Below are 27,334 nucleotides of genomic sequence, written 5' to 3' on the forward strand. Positions count from 1 at the left end.
AACTGGGTATTATGTAGCATGACAACAGAAAGACTAGTAAACAAATAAAGACCAGAAGTTGTATTAGCAATAGCAGCAACAGCCACAGGGGCAAAGATAAAGTGAACCGACCTGGAAATAACTGCTTCGTTGGGGCACTGATCTGTGCTTCCTCGGTAACTCTATAAGCGATATCTGGATCTTTAGAATTCTTTCTGCTTGTGCAAAATCCTGTTGTTTTAGATATTCCCACTGGAGAATTGTGAAAATCTAATGCTTTCAGTATATCAACTGGAGCAGCTGAAAAATAAGAGAAAAATTAAAATAATTGAGTAGTTTAATATACCATTTTAGTTTCCGTATTTTAATTATTAAATATTGTTGATAATTCTTTTTATTGGATATTTTATTTATTTACATTTCAAATGTTATCCCCTTTCCTAGTTTTCCCTCCAGAAACCTCCTATCCCATCCTACCTCCCCCTGCTTCTATGAGGGTGCTCCCACCTACCCACTCCTGTCTCCCCTCCCTGGCATTCCCCTACACTGGGGCACCAATACTTCACAGAACCAAGGTCCTCTCTCCCATTGGTGCCTGACATTGCCATCCTCTGCTACATATGTAGCTGGAGCCATGGGCTGCTCCATATGTACTCTTTGGTTGGTGGTTTCACAATTCTATACCTATATTATGTGATGCATTCTGATTAACATCTCCCTATACTTTCCTTTATCTGCTATTTCTAACAAGCCGCCTTCATCACTACCAGTCTCTCAGATTTTGCGACCTGTTTAGTTTAACCAGGGTTAACTAAACTACTGGGTTGAACTATAACCATTTTAGCTAGTTGAATTATTGGTGAGTACACAATTGCCTGCAACGTTCCTTCTTCTCATCCTGAATTTATCAGTATCCAACATTCCCTAACACGCATTTTCAATCTGTAGTATTATGAAGTTCCTTGTTCTAAGAATTTTAAGTAAAGATCACATATTTTCTCAAAACAACAAAGTAGCATATAACTCCAAAATCCCAAAAGCTACCTGTCCAAAAAATTCAGTGTCCACTCTGGCATTGTCCATTGTAGCGAAATTTTGAAACAAAGTAAGAATTAAATGAATGAACCTCACGTGGTACATATAATAAGAATTCTATTCAGTCATTAAAAGTAATGAAGGCCTGATCCCTGAAATCATCTAACTGCTTCTGTGGCGTTCTGAGTACAATGATCACAAACGTTTTGAAGGATCATTACATGGAATAAACCACAAAGACAGAGACATATATCATTGCTTTGGACTTCAAAAATCTCTGGTTCAAAACAGTGCATTCATGTCTCTGAGTCAATACAGGAACCAAGTGGAGTAGCACTTGTTACAAATGAATGTTAGGGCCCATCGTGTCAGAATACATTACGATGCTTCTGTCTGTCTTCAAAATAAATGAAATGTTCCAATTGGTCCATTTGCTGGCCAATGTGTTATTCACAGTGCCTGAGATATAGCCCTTAAAACACTTTGATTCTAACTGAGAAATGCTAAAATGCTTTGGTAACGAGGAAAGAAGCCATGTCTACTTTTAAGAGTATACAGAAGCTGCTATCTTGTTCATTTATGACTGAAAATTCTCTCCAATATAGTGAGTTAACAGGAACTGCCACCATACTGTTCCTCTTAGTATACTATTTATGCAAGAACTTGGTGAGAAGTAAATTGGGTTTGATTCTAGAAACAAGAAGCCAGCATCATAATACCATTTCTCAAGGGACAGACTCACCAGCTTCTGACTCTTTGGGAGATAGCTTCAATAAATATTTACTTATAAGAACACTCAATTTCTCACAGAAAGTATGAATGAGCAACTGAATGCAAATTGTGGGAAATGTGCACATGATTCATCCCTTAGTTTATTAATTCAAGGAAAACTGACTTCTATTTCTGCAGATACACTTAGGTAGATCATTAATGCCCATGCCTTTTATGTAATTTCCTCTGATAATGAATACGACTTCCTCTAATAACAAACTCTTGTGCACCTATGGAATGTAGCTGATAAATGAATATCCATAAACTATTCAATATAACATATAGTGTTGAAAATAATGTTTGTGTAAATCAGAAAGGCTGAAGGGATCAAATATAGTAGCCTTATAGTTGAGGCTTTGAATATTTGTTTCAAAATCTGAGTAGTATTTGAAAACTTGATTTTTCACTAATCCTGCTTCAAAAGACTACTTTTAGAGAATTCTTGCTATCTTACTTTCTCGTGTCATAAAACTAAGAAAATAATACACTAACAGCCACATACAAAGATCCTAATGTGTATCTTGTCACCAGGTTTGGTTCTTTAAAGGTACAAACCTTCATAAATAACATGTTCTTTTCCTGCCATGCAAAAGGGAGAACTGAGCATCAAAGAGTAAGCTAAGGGTACTCTCAGGGTCTGTGTAAATATCCAGCCTGCTTTTTGCGCCCCCACTGTTGCTGTAATAACCCGCAGATGAAAACCACAAAAGGAAACTTAAAACGCACTGAAAATAGTCTGAAATTATCTTAAGCCAGTTAATTGATTCCTGATGCTGATATTTATTTTAAATTAAGCTCAATTCACGTTTCAGGATATAAATTACTCTGAGGAAAAATGTGACTGAAAAACCACAACATATTATCTGCTTATTTTATTTTATCTCCTTGCTCTAAACTGAACAAGACTCCAGAGTAGACATGAACAGAGTCTAAGAAGCTGTAATTCAATGATCAAAAGAGAAAGCTCAGGTTGTGTTCAAAACTGAACATCCATCACCAATGCTCAGGATGAAGCAGAACTTCCTTTTCAGAGCAGTGACTTCTAATGCAAGACATCTACAAGGACAGTTATCCCTTCCAGGTTGAAGTGAATGTGATAAGAGTATCCTCCCTTTGCTGGATTCAAGGTAGAGGCTCTACCCCTAAAGTCTGACAAATGTCTTTAAAGGGACAGTGTGTGATATAATCACTCAGTCCCTAATTCCGAGATGTTGTTGTTGTTATTGTTGTTTTAAGTTTCAATTTAAATTAATTCTCTAAAAAGGGATGTCAAGTTTTGTTTATTTTTTTAAAAGTAAAATTCAATTAACAAATTCTGTTTTCTTTCTATGGAACTAAATGGTAAATTATTTTGAAATTCTGCCTGTTGCTTCATGCTGTCATCCCAATGGCTACAGCATTTATTAAACTCTCAAACAGTTTCTGTTGCTTTTCACGTATATGTATAAGTATGTGTAAAAAAAATTCATCTGGCTTTCTTAGTTCCAACTGTTTAAAAATGGACAGCAATGATTTAATGTGGTTGATTACAGCAAATCTGAAAATATTGACATTTCTATTTTCCAAAGCCAGTCTGGGATACTTTGGTGTTTATTTCTATTCCCATGCCCATTGTGAAACATTTTCAGGCATATCAAACTCAGTACAGTATTATATTCAGTTACTTTTCTTATCTTCTACTATATACTTTGGATTTACCAAACAGGAAAATAGGACACGAGAGCTTGATCATTACTACAGAAGCCCTTTAAGTGCTTTCATAAATTCCCCTGTCCATTTGCACTCCACTGCATGATTGAGTTTCCTAAATTCCATGGTTCAAGCAACTTGCTGCTTAAATTCCTTCAGTGAACCCCACTGACTTCCAGATGCCATCCACATTCCACATTCCTTGCATAGAAAAATCTTGATGATCTGGTCATGCCTAATTTTCTCCCTAGTTTCAACCCCCCACTCCACCCCAGTGCATGTCTACTCTGATATTCGCTGTCCCAGAAATATTACCACAGTCAGTGCTTGACAAATACTAGTTGGAACTTAAAAGAAATACATCAAATGCTTTGGTCTACTTTGGGGATATATAGATATAGATAGAGATATAGAATGATATAGATATAGATATAGATATAGATCACCAAATTAACACTTTGCCTATGTAGGATGTAGGATATACCCATAAAAAGTAGTGTCTCTCTCTTGAACCTTTGTCCGGTGTGCTTATACTCGCATTGTACCATTCACACATGTCGAGTTATTTGCCTATCCTTTGATTTGTATTCCCAAAGTAGAAGATAAAAGATGTATACACAGAAATGTATACCACACTCACATACTCACACACACATGAGTTCATACGTTCATACACAACTGGTAAAGAAACACACACACACACACACACACACACACACACACACACACACACACACGACACTCCAGATCAGCAAAACACAAGTGAAAATATGCCATGCACTTTCTCTTCGAGAAATAAGACTTCTGAAGGCCTTAATGGCCTTTCTGTGTGTTTGAGGAGCCTCTTAGATATCCACACCAGTTCAGAAGTTTGGTCCTAGGTTTCTGATCTTTTCTGTTGAATCTGTCTGCAAAATCCAAATGGATCACCTAATATCACCCAATATTTTGAGTCTTATGTTCTTTTGGTATTTTTTCCGCAAGCTTTTCCATAAGCTGTGAAAGCCAGTAAAATGCAGGTTTGGAAATTCTGACTGCTTCTGAATTTCAACTCTACCATTTAGTGTCTGTGTGGCATGAACACAGGGAAATATATCAACCTGTCTGGGCCACAATTTCCTCCTCTGCCCCCTCCCCACCTCCTTACTCCCTCCCTTTCCCTCTCCTCCTCTTCCTCTTCCTCCTCCTCCTCTTTTTCTTCTTCTTTGTGTGTGTATGTGTGTGTGTGATTTTTAATTTTATTGCATATATTTTTATTTACGTTTCAAATGTTATTCCCTTTCCCAGTTTCCTGTCCTGTCCATAAGCCCCCTCTCCCCTCCCCATCCACCCTCTGACATTCCCCTACACTGGCCACAATTTCAAAACCAATAAAATGATACTGATAAAACTCTTGACCTCAGAGACCTTTTCCCAGCTGAATTTGTTACCACACCTTGGAGGGCGAACCTTGGAACAGTATTCTAATGAAGCAGTACTGCTTTCCTTCCTACCTGAATTGTTATTGATATAAAAGTAGTTTTGCATTTTTAAAAGGTAGAAGGCTTTCTTGGACTTGAGAACTGTATGCAACATAAACTTAGTATCCACCTGTGAAGACTGGGGAAGAGTTACATACATTTATTGGGTACCATTGGCTGTTTTTCACACACACAGCCAGTTTTCCAAGGCTAAAACAAAGTCTATATAGATCATAAAAATGAACGTGAGTGGAGTCTTTTGCTTTGTTTTCTTTGGGTTTTTTTTTTTATTTGTTTGGCTCTGGCCTTTGTTTCTGTTCTTATTTTGTTTCGTTTTGTTTGAGGGTGCTCAACTAGGGATTGTATTTAGGGCCTCGTGTATATGTCAAGTCCTTTTCATCTGACCTATAAGCCTATCATTTCCTCTTTACATTTTTTTTTCTGGACAAGACCTTACTAATTTGTGTAGACTGGCTTTGAAAGTACTTTGTTGCACAAAATGGCATTCAATTTATATTCCTGCTTCTGCCTACTGCATACCTGGGATTACAGGCATATAACACCAGGGCTACCTAATACTGGACCTTACACACACACACACACACACACACACACACACACACACACACACACACACACTTTTTTTTTACTCAGATAAATCTAACATACAGTAGTGATGAAATCTGGTAAACTAAGATCTAGTAAACATCTTTATTAAAATGTGTACCACAGAATCCTTCAGGGAATCTTTATTCCTTCATGTAGGTTATGTGACACTCTTGTCATGCCTCTTGCTCCCCTAGGCAACACACTCTATTGTGTTTGTATAATTATCTTACTGTGACTCTGTATTATATGTCACATTATCATTTTCCTCGAAAAAATGCTAAATCTTTTCTCTTTCTTCTCCCTCCTCACTCTCCCACATATCCCACATAAGTAAAACTTATTAAATAAAAAATAAATTTTAAAAACTATAATTCCAATGAATGTAACATATAGTATTGAACCACAAGAGACAATGACCTTATAATTTACTGACTGGTAATATAATGACAGTTATCAAAATTCATGAGAGTCCTTAACAAAAGTTGTCTGCGAACCATACAGGTAATTATTAACTCAATTTCTGTAGGTGATATTGTCAAAGTTCTAAGTTAAGCTTAGAAGCTCTCATCTTTTTGTACACATATGTGTATATGTTAATGTGCATACTTGTGTTTGCAGCTGTGTCTGCATGCATGTGTGTGGCAGAGGTTAGTTAGCACAGCGTGACTTTCTCTAACACTCTCACTATATTTGCAAACAAGATCTCCCACTAAACAGAGAGCTCACCAATTCAGAGCTAAGCTGGTTAGCAGTTCAGATCCTAGACCCCGCCTGTCTCTGCACACCCTGACCCAATGCAGGAGTCAAAGATACACTCCACCATACTCAGACTCTACATGGCTGCTGGGGATCTGAACACTTCACCCTGGTATAGCAAGCACTCTCTTCACCAAGTCTACAACCGCAACAATGAAATGACTTTGTGTAAGCCTCTTAAACCCTTCCTGAATCACTTATCCAATTTAGCCTCATTTTTGAGAATTTAACATTATAATGATTCTTAATCCCAGAGAAAAGAAGCTAGAATATATAAATACTCCTCAAAAAATAACTTCTGACAATGATTGCTTTCTGAAAATTCCAAAGTTCCTGAACATTTCTAACAACTCTATTAAACACAATCCATGTTTTCCTAAGCCATAATCAAGCTGGTTCCTGTTATCTTCTTTTACTGACTGAATTTAGAAGTCCTTTTGCAGTACAATAGAATAGTAAGTAGTTTAATATTGCTAAATATTTACAACAAACCTCCCTAAAAATTATGCCCTTCCTAGAACTTGAAAGTAGAACTCTACTGGAGAACATACCACATACTTTGGACACAGGACAAGGAGGAATTAACCTGGAATGGGTCTTATGACCTAGCTCTCATAGTCAATTCGGGTACACAAGCTGCCAAGGTTAAAATGTAATCAGCCATCCTGCTCAGCTGTAAAGCCTAGGACCATGAAAATGACCAAGGAGCAAGTTTCCCATTAGTGCAACAGTTGTACCCTTGAGGGTAACCAACTGAACTTAATGCCTGCTCCATAAGAGGGAATTCATACCCAGTGCTTTAAACCTGACCCATTGCTCGTGAGGCCACAGACCCACAGAAAAGAGTACCTCTCACAGCTTATAAAGGAAGCTTCTTTTTTGGTGCAGGTAGAGCTCACATGGAAATCCACAACTGCAAAACTAGGAAAAATCATCCTGAGTGAGGTAACCCATACTAAAACAACAAATACTTCACATTTTATTTTACATATAAATGCTACCTTTTAATTTTTACATGTGTATGTTTAAAGACAAATGACCACAGAGGTTAGGTATCTGGTATGGGATCGGGGCAGGGAGGGAGACCTTCCAAGAAAGGGGAAGTAAAGTATAGCGTTACAAAGAGAATGGGAAACTAGAATAGAAGGATACAATTGGGAGGAGGATGGGATGTCACAGTAATGGAGAGACTAAAAGAAGGGACAACTAACACTAAAGAACATTTGAAAACTCATATGTAAAGGAGTCACTATATAATGGAGGAAATATAGCTCTAATTAGACATTTTATGTACCAAGTAAAACCCCCAGGGCCAGGAACGAGTTAAATTTTGCTGAATCATTTACCAGAATGCTTCACAAATCACTCTCTTCACAGGCCATCGCCAGCGGTACTTGTTCTCCATAACCCAATGGTAGGGCCCTATGACTGAAGACAGCACTTACTAATGTCATAGAACATGAATGTTCTGTTGCCTGACTAGAAACTTCATGCCTTCTGAGTAGTCTTCATGGTGCTGGAAGGCAGTCTACATGCATATACCAGAGAAGGGGAGTGATGGTTAATACTACCCAGCCACAAACCCTTACAGTTAACATCAGCAACCTGAATGCAGGATCTGCTGGTACAGCAGTAGCACATATGTGGCAGGACTAACTGAACACATATGGTTTGGATGTAAGGCCCACTTCATAAGATGCAACCCATAGCCAACATGGCTAATGTGCTCAAGACCGCAAGACTGGATATGTCACGACCCTAGAGGAAAACTCAGCGACCCAAAAGGGAACGATGTGCAGAAAGCAAGGTGAGTTGGAGCTTTCATTTCTAGAACACCAGTGCAGGCTTTTTGTTTTTATAATTTAAATTAATTTTCTTCTGAGAATTTTATATATGAATATTTGTACATTTTCACACCTGTCCCCCTTACCTTGCCTTCAACTTTTCCTGTATTTCTCAAAACCTCACTCATACTCATGAATTCTTTTTCTTTAAATAATAAATATTAATATTTTATATTCATTATCTAAAGAAATATATAAATATTTTATTAAAGAAATAAATATCACATGCATGCACACACACTCTGACATACATGAGCACATGCACATATGGAGCGATCCATACTAAATGGAATGACTTTATCAGACCCCTCCTCTCCTCTCAAGTCCCCCAGGGGACTTGAAAAATTGTTAGAGCTATAGGTGATGAATGACTTCAAGGAAACAATGTCTTCCCAACACAGCAGGAGCACTATATATTTGAACTCAGAGGGACTGCAATAGCATTCAGACCAGACAAAATCCCAGGACATGAAGAGAAAAAGGACACAAAATCTTATATCTAACCAAGAGGCTATTTCAAATTATACCTACTGGGATAGTAGTTTTCTCTCATGAAGTACCACTGAGTATATCAATCACACTGAGGAGTATTTGGCCAACACAAAACAAACTCCCTGCGTGTGTGTGTGTGTGTGTGTGTGTGTGTGTGTGTGTGTGTGTGTGTGTCTGTTTGCCTGCGGTATGTGTATGTGTGTAATACTTCTGTATTTCTTTAATATAATGTTTATATTTCTTTAGATAATAAATATAAAAATATTAATATTTATTATTTAAAGAAAAAGAATTCATGAGTATGAGGGGTTTATGAGAAATACAGGAGAAATTAGAGAGGAGATAAGGGAGTAAGGCACGAAAATGTATATTGTATTCATATATAAAATTCTCAGAAGAAAATTAAATTTAAAACAAAGTAAAACAAAAATCATGTACTTGTATTCTAGAAATACACAATGCCCCAAAGAGTTTTTTGCTGTCTTTTGTTTTCTTTTGGTTTTGGGATTGTCTTATTTGCAATTAATTAGCGAATACATCAATGATTACATAAGCTACAATTTCATGGTCACCTTGACCACCCCACAGCAAAATATGAAGTTAAAATACTGATTTTATTGTTTTAATACATATAACATTAATATTTATATATTTTATAGCATATAACATATGATATTGAATATTGTAACAGTTGTTCATTTTTGTAATCTCAGCACTTGAGAAGTTGAGGCAGAAGGAGTCCCTCGAGTGTGAGGCCAGTCTAAATGATGTAATGAACTTCAGACAGCCTGTGTTAGAGAGTGAGATCGTGCCTGAACAAGAGGAGGAGGATTCAGCTAGAGAGCTGCTCAGAAGCTAAAAGCACCTGCTGCTCTTGGAGAGAACTCTATTTGGTTCCCAGTACCCATATGAAGGATTACAATAATCTATTACTCTGGTTCCTGGGGATCTAACTTTCAACATCAATTTGATTGCCAAGACTAGCCATTCCTACTGCTAATCTGTTTGATGTGCTGTGTATATGCAAGAAGGGGCAGCTTATAAATAGTAGCATATTGTAATATATTTAAAAAATTACAGTGGCATATTAGAGAGATGGGTTAGCATTTAAGACCACTGGCTGTTCTTCCCCAGATCCCAAGTTCAATTCTGAACACCCACATAGCAGCTAACAATTGTCTTTAGTTCCTGTCCCAGGAGATCTGACACCCACACAAAGACATACGTGAAATCAAAACACCAATGTACATAAAATAAAATAAATTATTTTTAAAAACAATTAGTTATTCAGATTGTATTAACTATTCTTGAGAATGATAATAGGTCAAAAATATCATTTCAAATTCAGTTTTCCATAAACAATTCTATTATCATCTTAAATATATCACCATTCACCCTACTATGTTTGTATATTTACTTATATACACAATTTCTACAAATAAAAATAATTGTAAGTATCTTAAGACTACAGATTATAATAACCATCCTGGAAAAGCATGAGTATCTGATATTCAAACAATGACAAGCTTCAAGTTGAAAATGGCATAGACGAAAAAAAAATTAAGTTGATTAACTAAAGTTTTCTGAATTTTATAATTAATTTTGTCAGTTAAAAAATGTAACCCTATTTTGCCAATCTCATTGGAAAAAATAACCCAAATGCTCCAATGCAAATGTGGCCTCTTAAAATATTTTAATCAATTTCACAACAAACATTTTCATTTTAATGCCAAGAAAAACTACAGCCCCACCCCATAGCCATATATATATATATATATATATATATATATATATATATATATATATGGAAAAAACAAAACAAAATACTTCTCATAAAAATGAAATGTATTTATACTCCCTTAGTAACTGTTTATTATTCTAATTATGGAATCTAGAGATGGAAAAAAGTTTATAAAATACAAAACCTGAGTTGAATCCTAATTAAGAATGAACGGAACTTGAAAATATCATCCCGAGTGAGGTAACACAATCACAAACGTGGCTATTAGCCAAAAAGAAGCTCAGAATCCTCACAATAGACCTTACAGACCATATAAAACCAAAGAAGAAAGAAGAGCACACCAAGGACTGGATGCTACACTCATACTCAAAAGGGGAAAGAAAATAATCTTGAGAAGTAGAGGGAGAGAGGGATCTGGGAGGGAGAGATGAGAGAGAGGGGGAAAAGGAGGGTGGGTTCAGATAGGGGAGGAGATGGGGGAGAAGTTCAGAGGGTAAGGATTTCGAAAGGAGTTGTGTAGCAATGGGGGAAGAGGGAACTACCAGGTAGCCACTGTAAAGTCCCAGATTCCAGGGACCCAAGAGGTCCCCAGGACCCAACAGGCAGGACATTAATCGACACACCCAACGAAGGGAAGATAGAACCTGGAGACACCATATCCAGTGATAGGCACGGCCCTTGATGGAGAGATAGAGCCACAACTCGTCTCAAAAATATTTATCCAGAACGCCTGCTGTCAAAAGGAAATGCAGGAACAAAGAGTGGAACAGAGACTGAAGAAAAGACCACCCAGAGACCGCCTCACCTGGGGATCCATCCCATATGCAGACACCAAACCCGGACATTATGGTTGATGCCAAGAAGTGCTTACTGACAGGAGCCTTGTATAGCTATTTCCTGAGAGGCTCTGCCAGAGCCTGACTAATACAGAGGAGGATGCTTGCAGTCAAAGAGACTCAGCATGGGGACTCCAATGGAGAAGTTATGGCTAGGATTGAAAGAGCTGAAGGGGTTCATAAACCCAGAGGAAGAAGAACGACAATACCAAGCAGCCAAACCCCTGAAAGCTCCCAGGGACTAAATCACCAACCAAAGAGTACACATGGAGGAACCCATGGATCCAGCTGCATATGTAGAAGAGGATGGCCTTGTCGGGCATCACTGGGAGGGGAGGCCTTTGGTTCTGTGTAGGCTCAATGACCCAGGGTAGGGAAAACCTAGGGTGCTGAGGCAGGCATGGCTGGACGCATGAGAGAGCACCGTCATAGAGGCGAAGGTGGGGAGTTGGGGGGGTGGGAGGATGGAGGGGTGGGGGAGTGGGGGGGGGAGGGTGGGGCAGGATAAGGGGAGTTTGTGGAGGGAAACTGAAAGGGGATAACATTTGAAATGTAAAATAAATAAAATAAATCCAATAAAAAGAATAATTTTTGTGTTTCATATCCTTGACAGAACTTGATTTCTAGTTCTTTGAGTAGGAATATCTGAAGCTAGCTGCCATCGCAGCTCAAAGCCCTGAGCAAAAAATAGAGATAATAATGCATTTTAAGACAGTATGATCCCTCTGAACACATGAATAGATGGCTATTGCATGCATCAGATGAGAAAGGCTGTACTTTGTTTGACATTTGACTGCTTATTGTAACTGTGTGAGAATGTATAAGGCTGAAGTGGTATCAACAATGGGAATTGCTGGCTGTGACACCTGGATTCTATGAAGACTCAAAAGCAGAAACAATTTATAGTATGGATCAAAATTATCAGCCCTATATTTTATGGAAAAGAAAATAACATCCCCATCCTTAACTATTATTACTTAATTTCTTACATGACACAGGTTTCAGACTCACAGGGTTTCAGAAAGTCAGCAAATACGGAAAAGACTTTCTCAAAGTTTGCTGTAGCATGAATTGTGGCCTCAAATAAAAAAGACAAGAAACTCTTCTGAGAGCAAATGATATTTTGGTTAATACAGAAAAATCAGAGAAAGCACTCTGCCTGGTTGTTTTGGCTTAACTGGATCAGAAGCAACAGGAATGCATATAAAGAACCCAAAGCAAGAAATAACTCGGAATTGTGGGGGAAAAGGGATAAAACAAAGCCTCCTGCTAAGAGAATAGGAGGGCTTTAAGAGGTGAGGTCAGAGACATAAGAGTGATGTGTAAGTTTTATGAAGTGTCCATGGAAATTGAATTTTATTGCAACTGATTTGGAAACCCATTGGAAGGTTACATTAGAGACAAGTGATAGGATACAAAAATTTTTGTGAATATTTTCCAGTCAGTTTTAATTTCACAGAAAACTAAGGTGACAGAAAGATCTTCCATTCAAGTAACTTTTTTCAAACTACTAAGACTTCAGAGTTGAGAAAACCCTGAGAAAATTCAGAGCCCTGAGGCCCAGCCAGACAGTCATAAAGAAGCATTTGCAATCCTGCAGGTACGAGATGGTGTAAACTGGGGATAGCAGTTGCATTACTGTGTCAGATTCTGGACACCCTGGGAACACAGGGCGACCAGTATAGGAATGAGCTGTATGTGGGCTAGGAGGGCAAGGGATCAAAACCCAAAAGGCAAATTCTGAGAGTTGGTGTTTAACTTGAACATCACAACTAATTACACTGCTATGACCTGAGATTCAGAAAACTAAAGAGAGGAACAGGATAGGAAGACAATTCAGTTGAGAGACTAAAAACTTTGTACTTCCTTCAATGGACTACAAGTGGATGAACAGGCAATCAGGTTTATAAACCTTTAACTAAGGACAGAAATAGAGGTTAGAAAAAAACAAGGAGTTGAGAGTCTACCAATATCACTCAAAGCCATATTAGTTAATAATATTGTTATTTTTAAACAATACTAATATAACTTCACCTGCAGGAAATCATTGGAACACAACAAAGGTTTATAATAAATAAGATGTTCTTTATATCAAAGTGGGCCTAAAGGTATAATTTTTCAGGAATTCTTTAAAAACCTTATTGTAATTGTATGCTATAATGATTCTATAATATGAGTGACTGCATGAAAAATCTCACAAGATTTAGAGATATAAGTTACTTGTCTTACAAAGAGTTTTTATAAATGTCTAGGCACAAACTTAAATTATTAATTCTTATATTTTCAGGTCCATTATGGATGCAACTGTATATGAGGTGTGATTTCAAAACAGACCTAATACTGTTGAGAATCCTAGGTGGCTTTTTATTAGTCCAGCTATTACCAAGAAAGCAATGTCTCCCCTCTACCGTGATTGTTTGACCCCACAGTAGCAAGCAACTGGCTCTCGACCCATGCGCGGATATCCAGTGTTCACTGACCCTGCAAAACTTAGCAAAAGTTAAAAAGTTTTGTTTAGTTACATGATTCTATGCAGCACTCAGAGTTATCGAGGAAATATTAAGGAAAGTACATGCTTAAGAGCTTGTGTCTGTGTTTCACATCACTTCCTCCCTAGCCATGTCATCTGCCTTTTTGCACAATGCCTGGTTTCAAAGGCTTCCTTGTAGCCTTGAAGTCCTTTGTAGCGTCAGTTACTTTTCTGTTTTGGGCTTTCATGTCACATCTGGGAATAGCCTCACTTGGTTACTTGGTGCTAAATTGTTACTTCTCAACTGTCTTCCTTTGGCCTTTCTGTGTTTCTATGCTGTTTTTCACATCTCTGCACAGGTGCTTCATACCACATACCATTACTATTGTCATACATTTATGTATGTGACTACTGGTTGATTCCTGCCTTGTCAAGTAGACCACTGATTCTATGATTGCGATGTTTTCTTAGCTACTGACATGAGCGTGTATCAATGGATGATGCATTTATTAAATTTATGATCAATGAATCATCTTAGAGCCTAGTATAGCATGAGAACACAATAGAGATTTAATATGTATTTGTTAAGTGAACAAATTGATGGAATGTATTTATCTTTTCACTATCACCATTGGAGTGACACACATACCCCACCATAACACCTCCTGGCATAGTGCCTATAACTGTAGCTGTAGCATCTATACACAGCAGTTATACATAGAAATGGAAATAACTTTAATTCTTGATGTTTTGGGGTAGACTGAATCCTCTACCTTCTCATACCACACAAGCTTACATAAACTGAATTGAATGCATGGTGAAGAAATGAATGAAAATTACAATCTGAGAATGTGTAACAACTATAAGATACAGTGTTCCCGATTTATAAATCACAAAGGTTATTTAATTCTATAAATTGCTATAGCTATCTGTAGATGAGAACATAGAAAATCATCTGAGTTTCCAGATTATTGAGTTGTAGTCAACACCTCCGCTTTATTCAACAACCTTTCCTCAAATTTCCTTTTCCCGTTTCCCGGTTCTGTTGCCATGCTTAATAAAACGGACTGATAGTCTACTTACTGCTTTCAGTATAACAGACATGTACAACAGATAGCAATATGTGAATGTATATCTATATTCATATATGTGTGTATGTGTGTCTTCTAAAACTATGTGACTGCCTATCTATCAACCTTTAATATTTTCATTTATTAATCTTTAATATTCCCGTGTGTCTTATTTGAGTATGTTTCTTAGTAGAATAACTATAAGTATATATATGTATATATATATGTTACTTTTATAATTCAAAGAAAGATTTATTTTATTAAATTGATTACATAGAGACAAACCACTGTTTCTAATTGCTAAGCCAATTAATTGTAAAGCCAATTAATCCCCAATAATTTGCCAAACAGAGGGCAGGAACATTTATAACAAATATCTATAATAAATGTTTTTATAGACAAATTAATAACAAATGTTTTATTGAAGTTTCCTTTTTAATACTCAAGGAGAAAAAGTATTTATGACCACCAACAGAGCAAACATATCGCTCTAGGTGTTCAAGCCAGCTATAGGCACAAAGACAGTAGAGACTATCAGTAGCTGAAGATGTTCAGAGACATCTTTGGATTGACTGTGAGGAATGATTTTTCAAATACTGGAAGCAAGATCTGACGTATCTGTTACTGTAGAATGAATATATGAATAGTAAATGCCATGCAGACAACCAGGGTGATGACGTCCATGTTTGTAACCCATGGACCTGAACTCAATCCTCAGAATCCCATGAAAAAGCAAAACATGGTGGTATGTGTTTATAATTCTAGCACAAAGAGAGAGGTGGAGACAAGTGGATAACTTGGAGTTCCCAGCCAGCTTAGGCTCCTTGGAAAGAGACCCTTGGGTAGGAGTTCAAAGTTGAGATGAATGAAGCCTTAAAAATAATAGCTTAGGATGTCCTCTCATGCACAGACAGACAAACAATGAAAAGATATTTTGACATGGTAATGCACACCTTTAATCACAGCAATTGTTAGACAAAGCCATGTGGATCTCTAAGCTGGAGGCCTGTCTACATTGTGAGTTTCAAGTCAGTAAGATACATAGAAAGACCCTGTCTCCTAAAAGAAGGAAAGAAGGAAGGGAAGGAGGGGAGGAAGGAGGGAGGGAGGGAGCAGTGAAAATAAAGTGATGAGAGAGGATGGGGAATAGAGAAAGAAAGAGAAGGTGGGGGAAGAGGGGAAGAGGAGCAATATACTGATTGCTGACCATTACATGAGAAAGTCCTCGCACTTACACTTCACATGACTAACAACTAACGTTTTATCTTCTTCTAGTCTTCTGGATGATGGAGGATGATAGCTACAAACCAGATTGTGAATACATACATTCTCTCCATCACCATGATAGAGAACAGGAACACAAATAAACTGTACCACTTATTAGTTATACAGCAACTTCTGGAAGAAAACTGGCACATGAGGAATCTCAAAATAACGAGTTTCAATTTTTGATAGTCCTTCTTTTTCTGTATTCCTAATGTTGATTATATTCAAAAGATCTTTTTGAATATTATGGGGTGACACTTGTACACTGGAGGTAATAAACCAGTTCACAACCATCAATTCCCTGAAAATGTCTTCTTGCTTATTGCTATAGCTTAGGAGATGTGAAAATCACTGAGCGCCATTGTTAGCTGAGTAAACCAATCAGATCATGAACCTAACAGATAAAGTTTATTATATTAGTGAGAACCAAAATAACACTCAACAGCTTCCAAAGCAATCTTGTTAGGTTTCCCAAAACTTTGTGACTTAGGTTTGAACACAAGTAAGAGCATTAAACTGAAACATAGACAGAGATGGTAGTTTAGCAAGAGCTCTTTTTAGTTCCCTTTGCGACGCTCAGGGCATTCATACAGTTGACATGTTGTAAATTTGCACATTAATTTTAGGCATCAGTGCACCATAATCATAAGAAACACAGGAAATACCCACTGAAGTAGGCAAGACAAATGCTAAGACTTTGATACAAGACCATGTCTGACACTTGAGTAGACAATTTATAATTATTTTCTGTTTTCCAGTTACCTCAGAGATAATCTGGGTCTTTTATGTCAGTTTGTTCCTGGGAAATGGATCATAAGGAAGAAAGATTCTGCATAATGCACACCCAACACGCATGGTATGTAACAAGCAAGTATGTAGTGTCAATTCTCACTATTATATGGGCTAGAAAATCTGAAGGAAAGTTTTGTGGTTCTGTGATATTTAAGTTAAGGCTTGAGACATCTGTGATGAGTAAGAAGAAGACAAATTATTTAAAGAACCAAATCCATAACATGGAGAATGAAGGCAAGAGCCTTACCATGGCACAAATGCAGAGTCAATGAGGGTGTGACTAGAAAGATGAGGAAAGCTCTATCATAGGCTGGACACGCAGGGCCACTCTATACAACACTAAGTCATTTAGAAAGTCACTTTAGTTCTCAATGAAAATAAGTCACCATCAACATTTCAAAGGAATTATGACAGCAGGCTGTAGGTTATTAGACTTATCTGTTAGACTGCAGTCTAAGGAGAGAAGGCAAACACCAGTTTTATTGTTTTCCTGCAGAGGATAAGACCACCAGGTATGAAAATGCAGTAGAGTTCCTGCTAGCATTGTCCAAAACTGCAACTAGGGCTCTTTTTGGCAGTCACTCTTTCAGGAAGTTGTATGTGAAATCACAGCGAGGAAGCAAAGCCAACCAGCACATGCCTGCCGTCTAGGGTTCGCTCCCTGAAGCCGGGATGTCAGTTTACCAGTGAGACAGAGGAAGGAAGCCTCTACTGATATTCTATGAGCTCGGGTTCTGTGAATAGGGACCTTCATTTGTTGAACAGTCCAGGGCCATTCAAGAGCAATTAAATTTGGTTAAAATAAGAAAGAAATGCTTTTTAAGGGGGCGGGGGAGAAAAGAAAAGAGGGGCGTTTGAGGGGATTGCATAAGTAGATTGTGCTAGGGCACTTTTACACAGGTTTGTTTAGTTCTCAGTTGTCAAGCTGTATTTAAGCTGCTCTCTTACTCTGAAATCCGATAACCTTTCTTTTCTCCGAGTTCTTTCTGCTAAACTAATAGCACTGTCTCTAATTCCACACGCGGCAAGCAATGAGTTTGTTTTACCAGATAACGGTAGGTCTGGTGATCAGCCAATGTCTAAAGAACCATTAGCCAAGTCAGTAGTAAGCCAGAGCCTGCAACTGATCAATAGATATTACTCTCTAAATCACTTTAAATTGTCTTTTCATCTTCTCTGCAAGCTAGCATTCATTATTCATGTTATCCTGACACAACTGAAAATCAGAGAATAATTTTAGAGAGAAAACCTCTTACCCCTACAAATCAAACCATATTACGGTTGTGCCTCCTAATAATATAGACATGATTTTAAATTAAAAGAAAAACCATACACTTTTTAATTAAATTGCAAAGAAAATTAAAAGTCTCAGTTTAGGGAGGATACAGGAAGTGACCCTGAATCTCACTTAAATAGACTGAAGTAAGAGAATCTAAGGAAGGTTGTGACATTTCTAATCTCTCTCTCTCTCTCTCTCTCTCTCTCTCTCTCTCTCTCTCTCTCTCTCTCTCTGTCCTTTTTCCTAGGAACTAAAACTACTATAATTTGAAAATACTAAAAAAAAGCAAGCAAGCAAAAGAAGTAGGGAAGGAGGGCGGAAAACGGAGAGGGAGGGATCAAGTTGCCTCTTTCCACTTCAGCCTAGGTCACATTTCCCCAGGAGTAAATTAGGGAAGTAAAGGCAGAACTACATAGCAGCCCTCAGCTTGAATTCTTAATGGTTACATAAACTGCCCTCAATTACTTCTCCATAGGAGACTAGAGGGAAAAAAGCAGCATGCTTTCAATACAATGAAATCTGCCTTCAAAGTACCTAAAAATAAATTATTCAAAATTATTTAGAATTAAGACTATGACCCTCATATACCTAAGTACTATTTAATAATATTATAGGGACGCTTGATGAACCCTTCCATTGTAGCAGACTTGGATCCCTAGGAACATTGATTCCTGAAAGAAAGAACAATCCTTCACTCAGAAAATATGCAAGTTCTTGAAGACAGTATTTCTTGAACTTAATGTTGCAACAACTTATTCTTTTTCTTACTTGCTAACAATTACTCATGTGACACTAGAAATACAGAGTTCAGCAGACATCATGGCCACCCACTCAAGCCCAGTCTTTCCTTAATTAATTGCACAGCTATTCTCAATTTAAAGGCTAGTTCTACAGTTTCAACTATTTTAGCAATCCAGAATAAAAACTTTCATTTGAATCTTATCTACCACATTCTCTTATTTTTTAAAGTCAACAATATATTTAGAAAATGATTAACATGTATGAAAGTGCAACATAATTATTCTGACACATAGATAAAAGCCTTGTAATGTATATGATATATATTATATGATTAGAATTGTTAGGAAAAGAGCAGAAAGGGCATACCCTCATTTGAAAAAATATATGTATATATGATATATTACATATATATTACACATACATGAACATGCATACAAATATGTATATATAACATTCTTGGGTTATTTAAATTTTAAAATCATGCCTTCTATTACTATTATTTAATAGCACTCCAGTGCTGGTAAGCTGATGTTCACTTCACTAGGAGTATTAGCAATATGTTCATGATCAAATGATAAGACATTGCTGTTCTCCAAACTTAGAAAACTGAAATTTTAAAATGCATGCATTCTACCTACTTTTCTTACACTATCATATCAAGTACCTTCTTGCTAATGAAAACTCCAGCACATCACATTGACTTGGCCATGTCATCAAGTCTGAGATATATATAAAATAAATGTATATCAATATTATATAGTTTCATCCTACACACTCAAAAATCTCTTTTACAACATTTAATTTCCTAAGGAGAAGGATTATATAAAAAGCACCATTTCGTGCCTCCATTTCCTCTTGATAAAATGCACTAGGAGGACTGATTAGCATTTTCTGCAAATTCTAACCTTAGAATTCTCAGGAGAGAAATCTTATCTGAGCACTTTTTCCTCCTTTAAATAAGTCAGTCTGTTAAAAAACACTCTTGAAATCTTTTTAAAATACACCATGATTAAAAAAAAAAAACAAAACTAGAGGCTTAAAAAGTTAACATGAGTAAAATCTCTGTCAGGAAAAAAAAAACTTTAGAAAATAAATTCCATCCACCCAATACAAAACTCAGTGTCATTTCCCTTGCTGTGTTTTAAGAATAATTTAAACAATGTTGCCCTTTGATTTTAGTCACAATCAGAAAAAAATAAGGAATCAGAAAAATTAAACCATAAACAAGCATGCTGTCTTTTACGTATATTCCTCATTTCTACTTAACCTTGTTTCAAACTGTTGTAAATTATAAGTTATGGTACTAAAGCAAACAGGCAGTAGATGAAAGAACCCTTGTTAACTAAATAAATACGCAGCAACCCAACAAATCCTTGATGTATAATCCACGCAAAAAGGTTCCACTCATGAGCTCTCACATTTTATTAAGAGACACGATATTAATTATCCTACCAAATACTGCACTTATTAGCAAGAGTAGACCTGCTATTTTAATTATTCTAATTGAAGAACTACAGAGACAAGTTTGAGTTCCTCATAGGTTGAATTAGCACACTGTGAGAGCCAGCACCATTTCACCTGCTGATCCCGGGCACTCAAAACAGCACTTCTCCTGCACTGGCTACCCATTGCTGGCAAGCCATTAAAATTCCTCTTAGAACTTATCAACAGTTCACAACACACATTTGGCTTAACAGGTAAAGGCAGAAAGCCATTATAATTAGTTTCTTTTTAGTTCAGTCACAGTATTAAGCGCTAGACAGTTTTTCTTGAGATTGTCATTTCAAGTCCACACAATAAGGTATAGATTTTAACTCAGGCATGGCTCAGTAACTGTAAATTTCACATAAATCCCAGGCCCTGTTTATAGTAAGTTATGGACTAATCCTGGAATTCCTGAGATGAAGCATAGGCAAATATATCAAAAATAAAACAAAAGTTAACGTCAATGGATACTCTTTAAATAACAGCATTTCCCGGCATCTCTTTCTCCTTGTGTGTGTGTGTGTGTGTGTGTGTGTGTGTGTGTGTGTGTGTGTGTGTGTGTGTATGTGTGAGCGTGTGTGTGTGTCTATGAGTGTATGTGTGAGTGTGTGTGTGAGTGTGTGTGTATGTGAGTGTGTGTGTGCATGTGTGTGCGTATGTGTGCATATGTATGTGTGTTTGTGAGTGTGTGTGAGTGTGTGTGTATGTGAGTGTGTGTGTGGATATGTGTGTGTATGTGTGCATATGTATGTGTGTGTGAGTGTGTGAGTGTGTGTGTGAGTGTGTGAGACTGTGTGTGAGTGTGTGTGTGTGTGTGAAATCATAGTAGAAACCGTGTATTGAAGACTTTCAAGTTTCTTGGTATTTTCAAAGTAAAATAATATATAAAACCAACTTCATTAATCTATTCTCTTCCAAAAAATCCACAAAAACCTTCTTGTATGCATTGTTTTTTTAGAGTCTAACTTCATTATGAAATATTTTACCAAGTTTATAATAGTTTTATAATTTTATATAAAAAGCAGCCCATTTTAAAATTTTTTTTTTTCGGAGCTGGGGACCGAACCCAGGGCCTTGCGCTTCCTAGGCAAGCGTTCTACCACTGAGCTAAATCCCCAACCCCTTTAAATTTTCTTCTGGTTAAATCATGGAAGCATACATCTTTGGGAAACCCATTAAGTCAGGTTAATACTAGAAGAAGATGCTTGCATTTAGAAAGCCACGTTAAATTTCACTCAGCCCTTCAGCTACAATCCTAAATACTAAAGACAAAGTTAGTTTCTCCTTCTGTGGTGATTGGGAATTTGAGAGGGTGTTTCCCTTTTAATCATTTATTGACTATTATTTCTTTTATGAATTTTAACAGGTTTAAAGAATGAAGGCCTACAAGATTGAATTAATTAAAAAAGTAGTTTTCCACTATATAGTGAGTACCTGCCAACTTCTTAAAAATAAACACCCAAACCTTGCCATGAAGCTGTCTAGTGGCTTCTACAATTTTCAAAATATTTCATTAGAAATAAGTTGGCCTTGTGCTTCCATTTTTCTCATACTCTTTAGTTTTATGCAATAGGAAACATTTTGTGTAGTGTACGTGATGTAGTATTGAGATATTTGCTAAAAGTATGTGTAGTTAAGAGTGCACATAGAAAATCAGAGCCTAAAAACATAGAAATTTGATTGGCTGGAAACCCCAATGTGGAAAAGAAAAGTAAATTATTTCGGGGCAGAAAAGGCATTCAGGTTACCTATATATGGGTAATCACTACAGAATGTCTCAGATTCTGTACCTTTAAATAATTGTCACTAAAATATACGTGTATGTGGACAAGCTGGGATAAAACAGCAATCTATTATTCCTTAGGCAAGTGACATTTTTCAGCATCACTAATAGAAGTTCCTTTGCTGTAGAAAACCAGCAGAGGGCAGAACTGCTGATCAAACTGCCCAACCCAACAGGCGACAGAATACCAAGAAGTAAACTGCCAACTTTTGAAGTAGTCTACTTTCAAAGATGCTTATATTTATCCTTGAAGTTGAAATGAATCGACGTAAGTAGTCTAAATCACTACAAAATTAGAATTTTGTGCCATTCTATGGCATAGGCTCACCAGAGCTCATCACTGAATGAATGAGAAGTTGTCTACTCGTGAGGAGTGTGAAGTCCCCAAGCATCAGAACCAAAGTTAGGGCTGGGCCCCCGATGTGCTAACTCCGTTTAGGGAGCTCAGATATGGGCAGCAAGACCAAAGGCCAGGCTCAGATTTCTACTAAACCTGTGCTTTCAGAGTTGGGTTGGCATTTCCAACCCCCATTCTCTCCTCTCCTACCTATTCCCCTGCTTCTCTCTGCAGTCCTGACAAAGCTTGTTTTCTACTGTGAATCGCTCTGGCTCACCAACTCAAAGGGCTTTCTCCTGCCAGCCGAGTCTACAGCGCCTAAGGGACCACAGCAGCCAGATGCCATTTCGGGAAAAGGGCGGGGGCAGGGGAGGGAGGAGGCAGGCGGAGGGAGGAGTGAAGTCGCTCTCCCTCCTCCGGTACTGACAGGGCTACAGTCAGCTACACAGGTCTGGCCATTCAATATTTGGTAGTGCCACGTAGGAACTTTTCTTTACCTTCCTCCTCCCATCCCAGGCCCCCTCCTCTTCCTCCCACTCTCTAGTCGTCCGCCCCCAACCCCATTTGCTTGGAGACTTTCATCACCCTCCAAAGGAGTTGTATGTCCAACCTGCAAGAAGGAGCTATTTGAGGGGGGCAAGAGACTGAGGATGAAGGCTTCATGGAGAGGAGAAGGGGGCCAAACATCAGGAGAAACTGCCCCGCCTCCGGCCCGGAGCAGTCCTGAACACCACTTTATCATCTGTGAAATGTGTTCCACTGAGAAGCATTTCAAAATGCCACACACAAAGTGCTCCCAATCTTCTAGCTTCATCCCCCTTGGTTTCTCTCATATCCCCCAAAGTAAAAACAGACCGTTTTTCACTTCCTTGCAGACAAAGAAGTTTATCACAGTTCACTTTATACTCTTTCTCTGTATTTTCTCCTCAGTTCACCCTTCAAAAGATATTCCCTTTAGAACCAGAAGAAACACAAAGATTGGTTCAAAGGACAGAGGACTCTGAGTAAAGACTGTTCTCAAAACAAAAGCTCTAGCTTTATACGACTGCCTTCCTGTTCAAGGTAATATTTTTTTTTCCTCTTTGCAAAGAAAATGAAAAGGGATGATTGACTTTCTCTGTCTGCTGGGTGCCTGACAGATCTTTTAATCCTACCACCTACCTCCTTGCCCATTACTGTCCCGCCTACATCCATCTCGCTGTCTGTCCAGTTTCCATTCTTAACCTGGTAGCAGCAACAATCTGGATTTTATTTAAAAGAAGTAGGGAGAAGACAAGGGGGAAGGGCACCAAAAGAAGAAAGCCAGGTGGCAATACCCCCCCTCCCCAAACTTTTTTTTTTTTCTACTTACCTCCTCTGACCTCTCTGGCTTGGAAGAGAAAAGTCAAGACGAGGGTTGAGATGGTGAGATCCCAGATCCACCGTTTCGTTTTCCACCTGGACCAGGGCTCCATCTCCAAGCCCGGCGCTCACAACTGTGAACCCACGAAATTGCCAGTGCACACCAACTTCGTCCCTTCCAAGGTGTCGCCTACGTTTGCTACACAGCCATCCGGAAGGGAGAGGGAGTGAAAAAAAAAGTCAAAGGGCTCTATTTTTTTTTTTTTTTCAATTTGATGGTTTGCTTCCTTCCTGTCTCTCGCCCCCTCCTCTCCCTCTGGGGTGGCCCGCAGAAGACTGCGACCCTGAGACCCGTCCTACGCCTGACCCTGCCTTCAGACTGAGGGTAGATGAAGGGTTTCAAGAAAAAAAGCTGAAAGCACTGAGCACCACTAAAGGCTTCATGCTGTGGGTGGGCTGGACAAGAGGCTCGCGCAGCCCCCTCCTCCGCCCACTCCCCCCGCCCCCTGTGCCCGCGAAACTGACAAGCCGACTGAAGGTCATACCCAATCACAGGCCTCCCCGCAGCCTTGAGCCCGCCCAGTCTCTCCCTGGAGGATCCAGACTTCTGCAGGCCCAGCCCACCAGCCACCCTGCATCTCCCCTCTCCTCCCCTCTCCCCAAATCCACGAAAAGAAATGGGAGGGAGTTAGGCGGGACCAATGCTGGGCTCCTGCACTTTGGGAATGAAAGGAATTGCAGGACAGCCCTGGAGCACACGGGATGTTCCAGTAGCTTCTGTATTCAGTAAAAACCAAGTACTCTACTTGCACCGTCTGGGAGCCCCTCTTTCTTCGGAGGGGGGAAGGGAAAGAGGGGAGAAGGCCAGAGTTCCACTGGCCCCACAGTTGGAGTCCTGGACTGGCAGCGGTAACCTTATCCCCCTTCCAAAAGCCCTACTTCCTAAGGCAGCCACAGAACCAGGAACCAGTGGGCTCTGTGCTGCCGGCACAAAAGTATTTTACTAATAATTTCACCCAGAGACTAATGAAAGGTGTCATGAAAGAACTCTAAAGATCAAAATCCTCATCTTGTAGGCAAAATCTAGTTGAAGAGCTGAAAGTTAAGCTTAGCAAATGTTCGAAGGCTACTCAGAGCTCACTAAGGTGCTTGCCTCTCTCTGAGAAAGCTGGAGAAAGCAGGAACCCATGGCAGCACAAATTAAGGGATCTGTCATTTACTTTCCCAGAAAATCCTGATACCGGAATAAAAGGGAAACAGAAGGAAAAGAAGACAGGCAAGCTATCTGCAGAACTCTAACCAGTAGAGCGTCGTTTCTTTACTGGTTCTGACCCTGAGCCTAAAGTCTGAAAACTTGGTCACTCCACAAGGAAAGCCTAACAAGAGTGACATGTTTCTAAGAAACCCATTTCCTCCTCATTGTATCTCTCTTATATCTACACATTAGAGTGTCTGGTCAGTTTTCGCATATTTGAATTACTCCACCCTTTTGATTGTCTTTTCTGGTTTTAATAATTTCTGAAACATGTCTCTTCAACAGTTGTGTTGAACTGGCCACGTCCAATATCCAGCAATCAACAGAAGTAGGAACAGCGTCCAACTGTGTAGCAGCATACATTAGCCACTCAATGGAGATGTTTCGAATGAATACTATTTTTTCAACAGAGACTAGAAACCAGGACCCATTGTGAGTGTTTAAGTCATATCAACACTTTAGAGCCTTTAATTAAACTTATCAAGCTTGCGTGTTCCATTCGTTTTTGATGCTAATCTTTAAACCACGGAGTCTTTTTTAAATGATTCATTAAAATAGGAATAATTGGACCATATAAAATGTTTTCATATGGTTTAATGGTTGACAAACTAGCTGGAATTGATAAAAATAGGAAGGGGAATATATGAAGAGCAACTAGAAATATTTCCATATAAATGCCATTTTCTGCACCAAAGAACTATTTCCTAATCATGAAGTTTCTCTGAGATCACAGTTTGAAGCACAAACTAAAAAACAAGCAAAAAGAGCCACTTATTTCTCATAATGAGGCCAGCAGAATGTTGGGATGCCATTTATAAGAGAAATGGGGCCAACGGCGAGCTCTTCAAATCATAACCTCATCTATTAACATATTTAACCAATATAGTTTACCAACATGTGGTATTTGAACCTGGAATGTCTAAATCCAAGTTAAAGATCTTGTGTTGAAAATATAAGTAATTCTGCACCTTTCTTATGCCTCATACTTTTAGATGGAAATTGTGTATGTATTTTTGGTTTCTCTTATACTTGCCTTTTCTGCCCAATTCTCTTTGCATGTAAAAATCATTTCCAGGTCTTCACTTAAACATAAAACAGTGAAATGAATACATATTAATTTAGGAATATTTACCTGTGAGCTGGTCAGTTACAAAGCTCACGGCAACATATCTAGTGCTCTAAATTATTTTTCCCTCACTCTCCTGTGTATTGAGAGCTCTGTGGCATGGTCCTATTCTAGGTGAGAAGGATTCAGGCACTGCCCTCTGCTCGCATCTCAGACCTCATTGCTTGTGAAAGGGTTCTTTCAGGCAAAATGTCTTGAGTGAATAGACTTATTGCTGTCTTATGCGTCTGTACTCTGTGGTCTGAATTCCTCTGGCCTTTACCCAACTAGCCATAACCTGGGTCTGAATTAATGCGTCTGGAAGGAAGCATACTGGAATCACAGTAAGGTGTAATTATGTCTAACCTCTCTAGCCTGTAGCTAACCACCAGATAGTGTGTCTCCCAGAAACCTGCCCATGGACTTTCAGATGAACTCAATGAAAGGATGGATAAAAGCAGCAAACAGGGAGAATCCAGAGTGATCCATCCAAGCTGCCTTCAGCTTCACGCTGAGAAATGTCCAGTAGAGTTATTTCCTGGGTGACCTTTCAGCCTGACACTGCTAATTCTTTATGCAAACATTCAAAATATAATAGAATGTGACAGTTTCATTGATGCAGCGTCTTAGGTTTGAAGCATAGCTAGTAATATACTCGCATATTGTGACAATGAAGACATGTTTGAGGCATGTTATTAACATTGTACCATAAATTCTGCTATGTACATCTCATTTAAAAAACATGTAAAGCCAGAAAAAGAATAACTACTGACTTTACAATGATATTTTAAATAATTTAACTGTATCGCCTTATAAGAGAACCAATATAGCAATTTTAATTGCGGATTAACAAGTCAGACAAGGAAATTGAATGTCTTAGATAATCTTCAGAATCCATGGATCTTTATTAAATATTGGGAAAAACCCACAGCTTCTCCTTAATGTCCTCAAAAATTCTAGGAATCCCTGTTTCAGAGCCAAGGTTTCATGTACTGAGACCTTAATAACACGGACACTAAAGACACAATATCCAAGATCAGTGTCCTAATGCAAACAGTGCTAAATCAGAGGTAGAGAGCTATTCAATAACCCTTAAATTTCAATAGGTAAAAATTACAGAAAGAAGTAGATGCTATAAAAGCATGTCATCTTTTAAAACATTTGGCATTCATTCTGCTTTTTCCATGACCCTGTGTTA

The 27,334-nt window shown here is 38.3% G+C and overlaps 1 protein-coding gene across 1 annotated transcript in view; it reads right to left on the reverse strand.

The window, feature by feature from the left end:
* Nucleotides 1-24,235, reverse strand: part of Col11a1 (collagen type XI alpha 1 chain) — a 189,869-nt gene extending 165,634 nt beyond the window's left edge. The window contains 2 exon segments of the mRNA XM_032897445.1: nucleotides 112-279; nucleotides 23,787-24,235. Coding sequence (XP_032753336.1) covers nucleotides 112-279; nucleotides 23,787-23,889 — 271 coding nt within the window. The 5' untranslated portion in view covers nucleotides 23,890-24,235.
* Nucleotides 24,236-27,334: the final 3,099 nt, after the last annotated feature.

This window comes from Rattus rattus, chromosome 3 (genome assembly GCF_011064425.1).
Source record: "Rattus rattus isolate New Zealand chromosome 3, Rrattus_CSIRO_v1, whole genome shotgun sequence".
Lineage (NCBI taxonomy): Eukaryota > Metazoa > Chordata > Mammalia > Rodentia > Muridae > Rattus > Rattus rattus.